General features: G+C 35.8%; 1 protein-coding gene across 2 annotated transcripts in view; it reads left to right on the forward strand.

The window, feature by feature from the left end:
- Positions 1–14,393, forward strand: part of IFT80 (intraflagellar transport 80) — a 109,500-nt gene that overhangs the window by 68,474 nt on the left and 26,633 nt on the right. For both annotated transcript variants that reach the window (XM_082625351.1, XM_082625352.1), the window contains 2 exons: positions 7,153–7,271; positions 11,038–11,112. In XM_082625351.1, coding sequence (XP_082481477.1) covers positions 7,153–7,271; positions 11,038–11,112 — 194 coding nt within the window. The remainder of the gene's footprint in view (positions 1–7,152; positions 7,272–11,037; positions 11,113–14,393) is intronic.

The raw sequence follows: 14,393 nt of genomic DNA on the forward strand, positions 1-14,393 counted from the left end.
TCTCTCAGTGATTATAAGACATTTGTATTGCATTTTTGCTAAGCTGGGTCTATTCATAGTTTTTTCTTAGAACAATTTCATTTATTTATTCAATGCCCTACTTGCCAGGCATTGAGCTAGGCAATGGGAAGTACAGCTGTGAATAAGACAGGCTTGGTTCCTGTTCTCATGGGACCTCCTAGATTAATATGTTGAAAATCTTTTGTTTTTTCATAAATCATCTCAAATTAATTGAATGAAGGTAAAGAATAAAGAAACAAAAGAAATTTATTGGTCCATGTGAAGTCAAGAGATGGGACTCATGAGGCTGTACTGGATCCAGAGGCTTAAATAAGGTCAACAGGAGTTCCATCATATTTCTTCCTCAACGGTCCTTTTTTCTGTATTGGCTTCATTTTCATAAATGCTGTCTCTCTTTTGCCGCCTTGGTAGCTCCAGGCTTACATTCTACCAACTTCAAGTCCAACAGAAAGAGTGCTTTCCCCTCCAGCCCCTTACTAATTACAGCAGAAGTCTCAGCACTGGATCTCATGTGCCAGGTCTGGGTCAAGTATGTTTCGTTAGGAGGTGGAGGGAATGATGAGTCAACCCCATCTAAACCACTTAGTCACTTAGAATAATAGGGGGAATGGTTTCCCAAAGGAAAACCAAAGCATATTTACCAGAAAAGATAGCATTTGATTCTGGGCAGACAGAAACCAACAGATATCCACTATAGTCTATCTCTTTTGGCTGTTTAGCAACCATAACTGTATTAGTTACCGATGGCTGCATAATAAATCACCTGAAAACTTAGTGACTTGAAACAGCAACATTTATTATCTCTCAGTTTCTGTGGGTCAAGAATCCAAGCATGGCTTAGCTGGGGTTTCTGGCTCATCATTTCTCACAAGGCTGCAATCAAGGTGTTGGCCAGGGCTTAGTGGCACCTGAAGGCTCAATTGGGGAGCTTCCAAGCTCACTGATAAGGTTGTTGGCAAGATTCCATTTATCAACGTCTGTTGAATTGAGGGCAGTTGACTGGAGGCCACCCTCAGTTCCTTGCATGTAGCCTCTTCGCAGGGCAGCTCACAACTTGGCAGCTTTGTCAGAGCAGTTACGAAGGGCACAGAGAGTGTGAGCAAGACGTAAGTCACAGTTTTTTATAACCTGAACTCAGAAGTGTCGTCTCATCACTTTAGCCTCTTTCTGTCCACTGGAAGCAAGCTACAAGGTCCAGTCTACACACAGTGGAGAGACTTACATAAAGACGTGAATACGAGGACATAGAAATCACTAATCCCCTTACAATCTACTCACCACGCATACTTTCCCTTATTCACATGTATGTATAATTCAGAAATGCACTACTTAACTTTGCAGCTATTCTATATGCAACTGAAAACAAACCCATCCCCTCTCTAAAAGATGATAACCTAGACTAATCCAGTCATTCCAGCTCCAACTCTCTGGTCTGGAAAACTATAAATAAATGCGAATTTTAATTATTCTCCTCTCCCCCATATTCCCAGTTTATAATGACAAAGGGAAAACAGGGCGGCTGCAATGAAAACAATTTGGAAAATGGGAGAAGGGAAAACAACGCACTGTGATTACCAGGTTCCTAGCAAAAACCCAGCTGGCCAGGAATATCTTGAGAACTCTTTTTCTTAGCAATAAAGTTAGTTGCTTGGTTAATTTGGCAACTCTAGATTGCCTTTCTGGGAAGATTTCCCACTTGGGAGGATTCCCTTACTGGGGTCTGTACATTTTAGCAGCTCACTTAACGTTGTTGTGAGGTGGAGCCACAGATTGCTATAGGGACAACAGTTACAACTTTTTGTTTGCCTGGTTTAGAGTTTTACAGTTTTCTTAGAAGCTTGGTAGACTTGGTTGATTTGTGTTTTGTTAACTCAGAAACCAGAGATCATGTTGAGTCCTAATTATTAAATCTAGACCTTGACCTGGCAGTTGCTACCTGGCAATAGGCTTCATTGCCCTACCTGTCTCTCTGGACCTCAGCTTTTATATGATACAGTAACCTAGAGTGAGACGGTTTCTTAAGTTGTCCCTTGTCTCCCGGCTGAATCCCAGTGGATGATTCTTTCCAAAAGGGATAGTTGATGTCTTTGCTGGGAGGAAGCGCCTAGGAGGGAGAGGGTACAGGTGGAGGAGATGAGGCATTCCTCAGGCCTCAAGTTTACCATTTTCTCTTTCCTGCCTCTCTCACTTTAGCATGGGGCACAGCTTTGGCTTTTAATCGTTGCCATAATTCAAGATTATTTGATTCTTAGTCACTCTTATCTCCTGTAAAGATAAGAGTTAAAGAAAGAGTGATTTTGATGATTAAATGAGATACTGTATGTAAAACAAAGATAAATGGTAACTATGGCTATATCTATGTTTAGGATTAAATGAGTATTTGGAAATGGAAACAGAATTTTTGGACTTATGTCAGTCTGAGAAGTCTAAATATTGTGGTCAGATAGAAGTATTAGGTGATACAAGTATGAGCAGGTTAGTCCTGAAGCTGCCCTGAATTGAACAGAGTAAATGGGTGCATTTTAAAATTCAGCACAGGACATTTCTGATGTTGGATTCACCATAGCTTTGAAATTATAACAGCAATTATCAGTGTGTCTTTTGTTTATTATCATGGCCAGGATGTTTTATTCCTGTTCTAGTGTTCCAGATTCACAAAAAATAGAATTCCCCCATGTGAAGCTTTAGGCCAATATGAATTTTAAGAAGTCTGCCTATAATTTGAGTAATGACAGGGGATTATACATCGGATTTTTTAAATATTGAATTTTCCTAAACCTGTGTTAACAGCCAGTTTATTTCACTGGGTATCATGTTGCTATAAAGAAACGACCATATAACTCCCTTTAGAAAATTCTATTTCATTCCATTAGCTTTAAAATGCTTCTGGGAGAGGATGGCATTTTGGACCTCTTAAAAAGTCTCTGGGAGCTCAGACTCCTGGTGAAAATGGTATCATAAGTTCATACTTGGAAGGATGAGACATACATTTGGCTCTAAAGAGATCAATAATTTATGAAGTATATTTTTAAAAGAGACTTATCTGGACTCAAAAATAGGATAAACGTCTCTGTGGACCAGAAATGGAATAAAAATGCAGAGTGTGGAGGGAAGCCTCCAACCTGCTTGACTCCTGGTCCAGAAGCAGGGAGGCAAAGGCAACGCAGAGAGGGGCTCCTATAGGCTGATGAACCTGAAAGGACTCGAAGTGAGACAAGTGGCCAGATCCAGTCTCTGTCAGAAATCAGAGCATGGGGTCTGTGGTATAGCTCTCTTCTCCCCTCCCTGAAAGAAAAACCTAGAACAGCCTAGGATTTAAAGAGAGACTCACAGGTTCACCACCTACAGTCATGGTTTGCTCAATTCTAGGGGGCCCATCACTTAGACCTAGAGTTGTGCAGTGCACGACCTGCAGCATGTACCTGTGGCCTTGCAGACAGAGCTCGGCCTTATCACTGAAAGTACACTTCACATTTTTATGAAAAAAAAATAAAAAACCTGCTGACTCCTGAGACCAGTGTTTCTCCTACAGCCTTCTTAAGTAGAGGTGTTTTTCTTCTTTATGTCAAGTATTACTGGGTCTGGGGGTCAGGTAGTTGTCCCCTTACCCCACATTGCTGATTCCAGACCACAGTAACTTCTTCTTCCGTAAAAAACTCCAGCTCCTTTGAAGCACCTGCCATCGGACTACTCCCCTTTTGCAGTCATTTCCCCCACTCTTCGAAGAGTGAAGCAAACATAATCAGTGTCTTTTTCTTTACCACTAGTCCTGGCAACACTCTTTTTTATTAAGACTTAAAAAAAAAGTCTAAAAGATAGGAACTATTTTTATTTTAACATAATCATAGTGATATTTCACATTTCTCCAGTTGTCTCCTAAGTCTGTCTACAGTAACAGGTCCCATTTCTCCAATTATTTTCTCTCTCTCTCTCTCTCTCTATATATATATATTTTTAACATCTTTATTGGAGTATAATTGCTTTACAGTGATGTGTTAGTTTCTGCTGTATAACAAAGTGAATCAGCTATACATATACATATATCCCCATATCCCATTCCTCTCGCGTCTCCCTCCCACCCTCCCTATCCCACCCCTCTAGGTGGTCACAAAGCACCGAGCTAATCTCCCTGTGCTATGCGGCTGCTTCCCACTAGCTATCTATTTTACATTTGGTAGTGTGTATATGTCAGTGCTACTCTCTCACTTCGTCCCAACTTACCCTTCCCCCTCCCCCATGTCCTCAAGTCCATTCTCTACATCTGTGTCTTTATTCCTGTCCGGCCCCTTGGTTTTTCAGAACCTTTTTTTTTTTTTTTAGATTCCATATATATGTGTTAGCATATGGTATTTGTTTTTCTCTTTCTGACTTACTTCACTCTGTATGACAGACTCTAGGTCCATCCACCTCACTACAAATAACTCAATTTCGTTTCTTTTTATGGCTGAGTAATATTCCATTGTATATATGTGCCACATCTTCTTTATCCATTCATCTGTCGATGGACTCTTAGGTTGCTTCCATGTCCTGGAGATTGTAAATAGAGCTGCAACGAACATTGTGGTACATGTCAATATGTATTTTCATAGTTGGTTGGTTTGTATCAGGAACAAAGTCCCATACTGCATTTAATTTGTCTCTTCAGTCTTTTAAAATCTGGAACAATTCCTCCTCATTTATTTATTTATTTGTTTGTCTACAAAACCAGGTCATTTGTTCTGTTGAATTTCCCACAATTTCCTGTTTGCATCCCTGTGGTATGATTACATTTAAGATGTACATCTAGCCCCTGTATTTCCTGTAGACTGGTTATTAGATATAGAGCCTTGATAAATATAAAGAATACTTTGTGGGTGATGCTGTACAATTCCAGTTGCGAGACACATGTCTGCTTGTCTCTCTTTTAATGATGAGATTTATCAGTGTGTTCAGGTGTTATAAGTCTGATTCATATGTCATATAGTTTCCCATTAGGCTTTTACTTTAATATTTTTAGCAGCCATGGATGGTACTTGTTTAGAACCATGTTTCATCAGGAGTTGCATCTTGTAATTCTATCATTCCTTCTGCATTTTTAGCTAGAATTCTTCTGTAAAAGACTTTACCTAATCAACTATTTGTTACTCTGAAGTGAGACAAATTCTGAATTATTTTCCTTTATTTACCAGTTTTCAAATAGCGAATTGATTTCCTGGTATGCCCAATGAGTTTCTTTGTTGTTGTTGATGTTATCATTATAAACTTGCAGATTTTAACATTTTTGATATATTTCAATCCGTTGCAGTCATTATTCTTTCTAATGCTCGAATGGTTCCATCTTTGGCCATTTGACTCCTGTGTTCTTTTGAGATGATTTCAACAGCTTGCTTGCATTTCTGACAAGATGTTCCAGGTGTCTTATATTGATACATTTCCTGTCCCAGACTTGAAATCCACCATTTTTCCAAGAAGGCCTTGTTCCTTTTGGAGAGGAATGTTATTTAGAGACCATGATCCAGGTTCTAGGTGTGCTCATTGCTACTGGTTTGATCATTACTTCTAGATAAAATGTATCTGTTTTTGACAGATAAAAATATATCATGAGTGTATACTGAGGTTTCAAGTTCAGAATTCAAGATTATGGAATTTTACTCTTGATTTTTTTATTTGCAGTTCTTTTCTTTTACAAGAAAATTTTTGTTCTTAAAGACATTAATATATCCTAGAATATATCCTAAAATATAGTTTAAAATAACAATCTCAATATTATTCTAATAATATATTATTGAATACTGTTTTACATTTTTTGTTTTTTTAATATAAACAAATCCATATATCTTCATATCCTTCCCTTTATAAGATAAAAGGTATAATACTATACACACTGTTTTCCATCTTGCCCTTTTTTGTTTTACAATATATCGTGGAGGTTGCTCCTTTTTATAGCTGTATATTATTCTATTTTGTGAATGCAGTTTATTCAACCTATCCCCTGTTGATAGATATTTGGGCTGTTTCCAGTCTTTTGCTGTTACCAATAGTGCTGTATGTAGTAATAGCCTGTGTATATGTTATTTCATAGTTTTGCTTGTTTATTTTGGTATAGAATTGTAGAAGTAAGATTGCTGCGTCAAGGATTATATGTGTATATAATTCTGCTATCTCTTGTCATGGCAATAATTGTTTGGTGGGGATAGGAGTTGGGGAACAGGTAATAAAAACATAATATGCCTTGTAGGTATATTTGAAGAAGTACTTAGAAGAAGTTTGACTTTATCTTCCTTTTTCCTTCCATACCCTTTTATTCTTCATTAATACTATAATTGTCATGTTAATTTAGAAAGATGATAACATTTTGAGGGGAATTTAAAGAAACACTAACTTCTAAGTAAAATTAATCTCTTTTTCTCTAATTTTCACCTCTTACTATAATGTATTACCCATTCTGGTAAACATAAAAACTTCAAAAAACTTTAAAAAATAAAAACTTTATCAGTTAACAAACTTCTGTAATAACTTTGACTATCATAGGCATGTTGCCATTTGTTAGTTGGTTCTTAGCTTTTTTATATATTATCTCTGTGTTTTTATGCATGGAAATACTTTCCACCCCTCTGCGCTCCTTGGCTTTGTCACTATGTAGTTGGTTTCTTTACTAACACCTCCTACTCCACTTTTGATTTTTAAAGTTATTATATTTCTTTTCTTAGAACTTAAAATTTAAAGTAAAACCTAACCCTAAAACCCCTAAAATTTAAAAAATATATTTCATAAATTATTGATCTCTTACTGTTTTGGGCAGAAATCACATAGTCTCTTTCCAGCTCCTATGTGCCATACTCCTTTGACTATATATCTCACTGTTATAGCAGTTTTCACCTTGTTGCTCCACTGCTACATCATACAGATTGGCTTTCATGTTTGAAATCTCTATATGTAGATCTTTTTCTACTTATTTCTAAGTTTTCTGTGTCTGTAGTTTTGTTGGTTGATTTTATACCCAAATCTTATGCCTGGTTCCTATTGAATTCTTCTTCTTTCTACGATTAGATAATCAAGAGTGCATTGAAATTTGTGTGTTTGCTAACTTATCTAATTAAAATTTGATGTATTTTAATGTTGTTTGTTGGTATTTCATTTTCCCTTGTTTAGGTTCGTAACGTTCTTAATGATGCAGTGGATTTACTGGAATTCCGTGATAGAGTCATTAAAGCCTCTTTGAACTATGCACACTTAGTTGTTTCAACGTCTCTTCAGTGTTATGTGTTCTCGTAAGCATCTTGCATTTCTTTAAAATCCAGAGTTTTGTCTGTGAGGAGGAATTTATTTTCAAGCTTTCATATCAACATGGTTTGGTTTAAACTTAACTTTCTCAAAACCTTGCCTATCTTGAACTTACTACCAACCAAGAAGTGATAAAAAGTAAGCTATGAGTAAGGAAAGTAGATCTAATAAAGTTTGTGCTTCAACGGTTAATAATCACTTTTATAATACAAAATACCTTCTCTGAGATAATGTTTACTCTTACTTTACTCATAGCTCTAAGGACATCAGTGTAATTTGACTTCAAAGCCCAGAGAAGGTTAGGAGCATCTGATAAATGATGGGAAAAGGAACCACCTAACCACTGGCGAGGGACAGCTAGCAGCCTGACAGCAGGCTGAGATATTCAGTAAGGACACAAGGTGGTGTTCAGGCTTAATATCATAGTCCAGGGTAATCATAAATGTTCATATTGATAATCCAGAGTTGTCCAGAAATGATGAAAGAAAATATGTTCAGTATACTTTGTATTAAAAAAGCAGGAAATGACTCAATACATCCAAGAAACTTGCACCTAAAACTTTAAAAACTTACTTGGTATTTTTATGTAACTCAGTGTGTGCTGATAAATATTGAACTGGCTTTCTGGAAACAAACCAACCAACCAAACAACCTGATTTGCAGTGTTAGCTCATTTCTATTATATATATACTTCTACCATGGCCAATTTCAAGCTACCAATATGATGTCACAGAATTAAGAGATGCACAGTGGCAAACCATTGTATAGAATTGCCACCATATAGATAACAATAGGTGTAAATAATCTCAAGTGCATAGATAATAGTAAAATGTAATAAAATAATCTGGAAGTGATCAGTTTGAGTATTATCTTTGTTTTGAATATAATTTGCTTAATTATGTTTATATATTTTAATTTTAAATAATGGCTTTATCTAACAGTTGGCTTGCAAAATTCCTGAAAATATAACAATTGGTACAAACTAGCTCTAGTTTGCCACCAGTTGATTTCTCAACTCTCCAGAAAACTCAAGGAACCACTCAAGGAATTCACAACTCAAGAGTTGTGAATAAAGATTTTTTTTTACATTTTGTGCTTATATTTATAACATTATGTGGTTATAGTTTAATCATTGAATAGAAAATTGAGGGTAGAGTATGTATGTGTCTTATTCACCACTGTATACCCAGTACGTGTAGTAAGTACTTATATAAATAAATATTTTGAGATGAATAAACGAATTGAAAAACATAAAGTGTACTGTTGTCTTGGTAAGCTAAAGCTCAGTAATACAAAACACAAAGGTATCCTAAAATTTAGTTAACAGTATCAGTTGCTACAAGTATATATTACAAATAGTCACTCACTTATGTGTAAATCTGTTACTAATCAGAATCTGCAACTTAGAATAACAGCCAAGCCTGGAGTATTGAAATGGGAGAAGCAAAGGAGAAAGGGGATAAAGAAATAAGCAGCTCAATTTTACATGAAAATTTTTTTCTTATGTGAAAGAGAAGGGAGGCTTTGGGTAAAGTCAAGAAAGCTACCAAGTTAAACCATTGAGGTATAGGAAAGGGACTATAGAATATGAGGAAATCTCACAATCACTTAGTGCACATGGGTTTTGAATAATTTCCATGAGGCTGAGGAAAACAGAGAAGATTTCCTCAGTTTAGGGTTTGGTTGAAGAAAGGTAGGGCTCTTAACTGCCCTAAACGAGGGATTTATTCTACTAATTTTAATGGCAAGGACATAATGTTTGAATCTGTAGGATTGATATCATTATGTGTTACTTGTATTAGAGAGGTTGCTTTTTAAAATATTTACCCAAAGTTTAGAAGCTGTTATTTAATTTTTTGTCGCTCTATCTTTCTCATACCAGTTAGTATGTATCAAAATATTAAATTGCTTTTTTTCTTTTCTGATTTAACATTACCTCCCTTCTCTTGTTGTCAAGACATTTATGAAGGTACAAAATATTTATTAAAGTGAAATACGAGGGAGCAGTAGTGGGAATGAAGTAATGCTCTGGGACCCATCATACTGAAATATAGTTCATTAAATTAAAAATACCTAGTATTTTAGATAATAACAACTGTTATTTACTGAGAACTATTATACTATCTTTTATGTTTATGATCTAATTTACTCTGTGTGTTGCATATTATTATTATTATTCCCATTTTACAAAATGAAGAAACTAAAGGGCACAGAGGTAATTAAATAACTTACCCTAGGTGAAATTACTTAACTTCTTTACTAAAGGAAGAGCTGGGATTTGAATCTAAGTTCCTAATAACTGTTGCCCCTTTTTTAGTAATAAAAATATAATTTTAAAAACAAACATGCAAGCCGTATACTGGTTTATATGAAAAGAAGTTCCAGACAAAGAAAATCATATATGAGCATTCTATGTTAAATTTTCATTTGATTTTTCAAATAGTTGTATAGAAAATTCTCTTGTTCTGATTTAGGGAGTTCATATTTCCATGTCATATATATATATATATATCAGTTGTCATAAATCTCAGATATTTTGTAAGGGGACATTTAAAAAACCTCATACTCACTATTCGTATCAGCTCTCTTGACAAAGAATGAAGGTTAATTCTGATGACTGCTTAAATGAGAATGCTGTGATATTTTTTCTAAAGTACAAAAGTACATGGCTTTATCATACCTGTGAACCTCAGACTTACTAATTATTAGTAGTGATTTACTCACTGTTTGGCTTTATGCATGCATTTACTTATTGAAATGGGTATCAGGCTCTTCATTAGCCAAGGTTAATTTCCCCCAATTTACTGCAACCTTCCCCTTCCCCCCATCTCCTGGATCAATATGAGATTTAATCTGATTTAAAGAATTGGTTCTATGAAAATAATTGAGAGAAATTCAGAATATATAGGAGTAATAAATCATTTTAAACTATGAAACACCTTTGATTATTTGGGGATGGGTTTTTCAGTTTGTAAATGTTCTCTCCACCCATCCTTATCTTTGAATCATATTACATCATAAAAATCATAGGAGTTATTTTTTCATTCATTCATCTGTTTATTCAATAAGCATAGTCATAGCTTACATTAATACAGTATTTTACAGTTTACAGAATGTTTCACAGAAATCTTCATTCAGCTCAACATTTACATTGGGAGGCCTGTAGGAAAAATTGTTCATCATGTTATTGTTAGTATAGTTTTTGTTTGTTCAGTATCTACTATGCAGTAGGCAGTTAGCTAGATGCTTTAGGTAAGTCATCATTATCTCCATTTTAAAAATAAGAAAACTGTTCTTTAGGTCAAGCTTATTAAGATCATATGGCCGACAGGTGGTGAAACCAGATTTCTAATCCTGATTTGTCTAGCCAAAACCCCATCCTCTTTTCACTATACTATGCTGCTACTATTTTTCAAAAGAGAAACATTAGATGACATGCCCAATCACAGAGCTAATAAATGACAGAACTTGAACTTATGATTCCTCAATTCGCATATTGTGGCTCCTAGAATAAACATTTGTTGAGTACTTACTATGTGCTAGGTGCTAGGGACACAGAGTCCGCTTTCTAGTCAGGGACACAGACATGTTAAGTGAATAATTTCAGAACAATGCACCAAGTGCTGTAATAGAAATATATACAGAGTTACTGTGAAACTAAAGATACTTCATTTTAAATGAGTACCCATCTACTTATTAAAAAGTATTTGGTATTTCAAGTGTTAATAAATATCCATTTTATTTGTCTTTCAGTACAAAGAACTGGAATACACCACTTATATTTGATCTCAAAGAAGGAACTGTTAGTTTAATTTTGCAGGCAGAAAGGTAATTTGTTTATCATGTTTCACTATTGAATTTGGGGTTAAAATATTTTAAACTGCAGTAAAGCACTCTTTAAAGCATGCCATTTACAGAATGGTACATTTGTCACTTGGAATCAATCTGTTTCTACTATTTATTTTAAAAGAAAAAAATGTAAGAGAATAGCTCTTAGATCAGTGGTTCTGAAACTTTTTGGTCTCAGAATTTCTTTACATTCTTAAAAAGTTATTGAGGGCTATATGTGGGTTATATATATTGACATTTACTATACTAGAAATTAAAATTGAGAGATTTAAAAGGTCTTAATTTATTTTAAAATGATGAGAATAAACTTATTACAAGTAAACATCAGAGTAATGATGAGAGAATGAGTGAAACAGGCCAATTACTACAAGATGGTTTTGACCCCATTGTTCCTGTATTTTCTATTCTCTTCTGTTTTTGTCTTTAAATACTGGTTGAAACTCATTGATTTTATGAGCTACTACTAGGCTGTGATATGAAGTTTGAAAAACAATATTCTCTACCAAGACTTTGTGTATATAGGACTAAGAAACTCTGGGTCAATTAACTGGAGTAAAGTAGGAGTAGCTATTACTCAGGAACCCACACTTTTCCATGAAAGTTATCAGTCTGTCAAGTACAGTGACACCCTACTGAATCAGAGATCAGAGTTAGATAACTACAACTCAATAAAACCAGGAATAAAGTATGAAAATATAATCAGCAATTACCTAAGATAGCTACCCATGAAATCTTTTCACTAAAACAATTTACTTTATTCCTCATCCCTTTACTCACCACTAGGCAGCTCTTCTTTTTTTTTTTTTTTTTTTTGCGGTATGCGGGCCTCTCACTGTTGTGGCCTCTCCCGTTGCGGAGCACAGGCTCCGGACGCGCAGGCCCAGCGGCCATGGCCCACGGGCCCAGCCGCTCCGCGGCACATGGGATCCCCCCAGACCGGGGCACGAACCCGCACCCCCTGCATGGCAGGCGGACTCTCAACCACTGCGCCACCAGGGAGGCCCTAGGCAGCTCTTAATAGTGTTATTATCAGGTTTTCTAGCCCATAGTCTTTTTTTAAAATAAATAAATTTATTTATTTATTTATTTATTTATTTATTTATTTATTTATGGCTGTGTTGGGTCTTCGTTGCTGCACCATGGGCTTTCTCTAGTTGCGGCGAGCGGGGGCTACTGTTCATTGCGCTTCGCAGGCTTCTCATTGTGGTGGCTTCTCTTGTTGTGGAGCACGGGCTCTAGGTGCACAGGCTTCCATAGTTGTGGCACGTGGGCTTAGTTGTTCTGCGGCATGTGGGATCTTTCTGGACCAGGGCTCGAACCCGTGTCCCCTGCATAGGCAGGCGATTTTTAACCACTGTGCCACCAAGGAAGTCCCCCATAGTCTTTTTTTTTTTTTTTTTTTTTTTGCTGTACGCGGGCCTCTCACTGTTGTGGCCTCTCCCGTTGCGGAGCACAGGCTCCGGACGCACAGGCTCAGCGGCCATGGCTCACGGGCCCAGCCGCTCCGCGGCATATGGGATCCTCCCAGACCAGGGCACGAACCCGTATCCCCTGCATCGGCAGGCGGACTCTCAACCACTGCGCCACCAGGGAGGCCCCCCCATAGTCTTTTATAAATAGCAAGCCAGAAGAGGAATACTGGTGAGTTGTTAGAGGCTGGCACCATGACAGGAAGAAAAGTGACCACCTGGCAAGGGAGCATGAGAAAACTAAAAGCAGAGAACCATGTAGCTGAGTAGCATAATTATTCTGATGCACCATCAGATTCTCGTGAGTATCAAAGCTATCAGTTACATAGTTACTGAAGAGTATGGTCATCATATTGATGACCTTGAGTGATCAAAAAAATAATTGTGTCAAATTTTCTATCAGCTGTTTAATGAAGTTGAACCAGTGATTTATTTATTTATTTATTTCTGAAATTCTTTTTACTTGAAACAGTTCCAAATACATTTACTTCTTTATATATTATATATAAATGTATGTTGAATATGCTGTTAATTAGTAAAGGCATATGTTAATGGCATAAATGATTAAGTAATTAAAGAATATTTTATTTACTGACCATTGCTGGTCTTATTTGTACATTTAGAAATGTTTGCCCCTTGAAACAGTGTTTACTCACAAGGAAGTTAAAGCTTTAGTATCTTGTTTAGAAGAGAAAATGCTTTTAGTACTGAGACAAAGAAAGAATATATACTAATATGATGTGTCACTTGTCAACATTAGCAAATACTGTTTTCATACACTAATGTGTAAGGGCCAAACCCTTCAATTAAATAAGCTACACACCAATACTCAAGTATTAATTTAATTCAAGTGTACATATTTGGTATCCATTATATACTAACTTTTTGTTTGTTTTGATGTTTATTTTCTATTTGTTTCCATAGCAAAAAAGAACAATTAGCAATTCTTGAATCAAGAAATAGTTCTGGGGAATCCCCTGGAGGTCCAGTGGTTAGGGCTCTATGCTTTCACCACCGAGGGCCCTGTTCAGTCCCTGGCTGGGGAACTAAGATCCCACAAGCCACCTGGTGTGACCAAAAAAAGAAGAAAAAAGTTCTGAATCAAGGATATTAAAGTCTTGAACATAAGATTTTAAAAAGTAATAATGTGTTCAGCATTGAGGAAACAGGTTCTCCAATATAGCAGTAGTACGAGTGTAAATCAATACAACCTTTCAAGGGGCAGTTTAACAATATATGTTAAATTTTTAGAAGTATATGCCCTTTGATAGAATTATTTCATTTTTAGAAGTTATATTGTACTAAGGAAATAAGTAATGTAAACATACAGAGATGTGTATATACTTTAGACATTCTTTAAAACAGTGAATAATTTGAAATAAAATAAGTGTCCATCAGGAATGAGTTAAGTAAAGTTAAGGTGTGTCCATACTTTGCCATAAGTTATCTCTATGGAAGTAGGAAAATTGCAGGAGATCTTTTGCTTTCTCGGTATTGTTTGAATTATTTTTTGCAATGTTCATAAATTTTGAAAGAAAAAAAATAGCAGCCATAAAATATTTACATTTTGACTTAATAAAAAATAAACTATACAGGACGCTATGCCTTGAATAGAGCGGTCAACACAGCAAATGAACCAAAGTCCCTGATACAAAAAATGTGTTTTTAGATATGAACACATTTACTGATGGTTACCATATTGTTTTAAAGTCAAAACATCTTATTTTAATAAATGCTGGCTCTGGTGTTAATTTTTGAGTCATTTTCACTGTTTAGGACTTTAACCAGTAT

The sequence above is a fragment of the Mesoplodon mirus genome (genome assembly GCF_964341445.2).
Source record: "Mesoplodon mirus genome assembly, chromosome: 6".
In the NCBI taxonomy this organism is placed as follows: Eukaryota; Metazoa; Chordata; class Mammalia; order Artiodactyla; family Ziphiidae; genus Mesoplodon; species Mesoplodon mirus.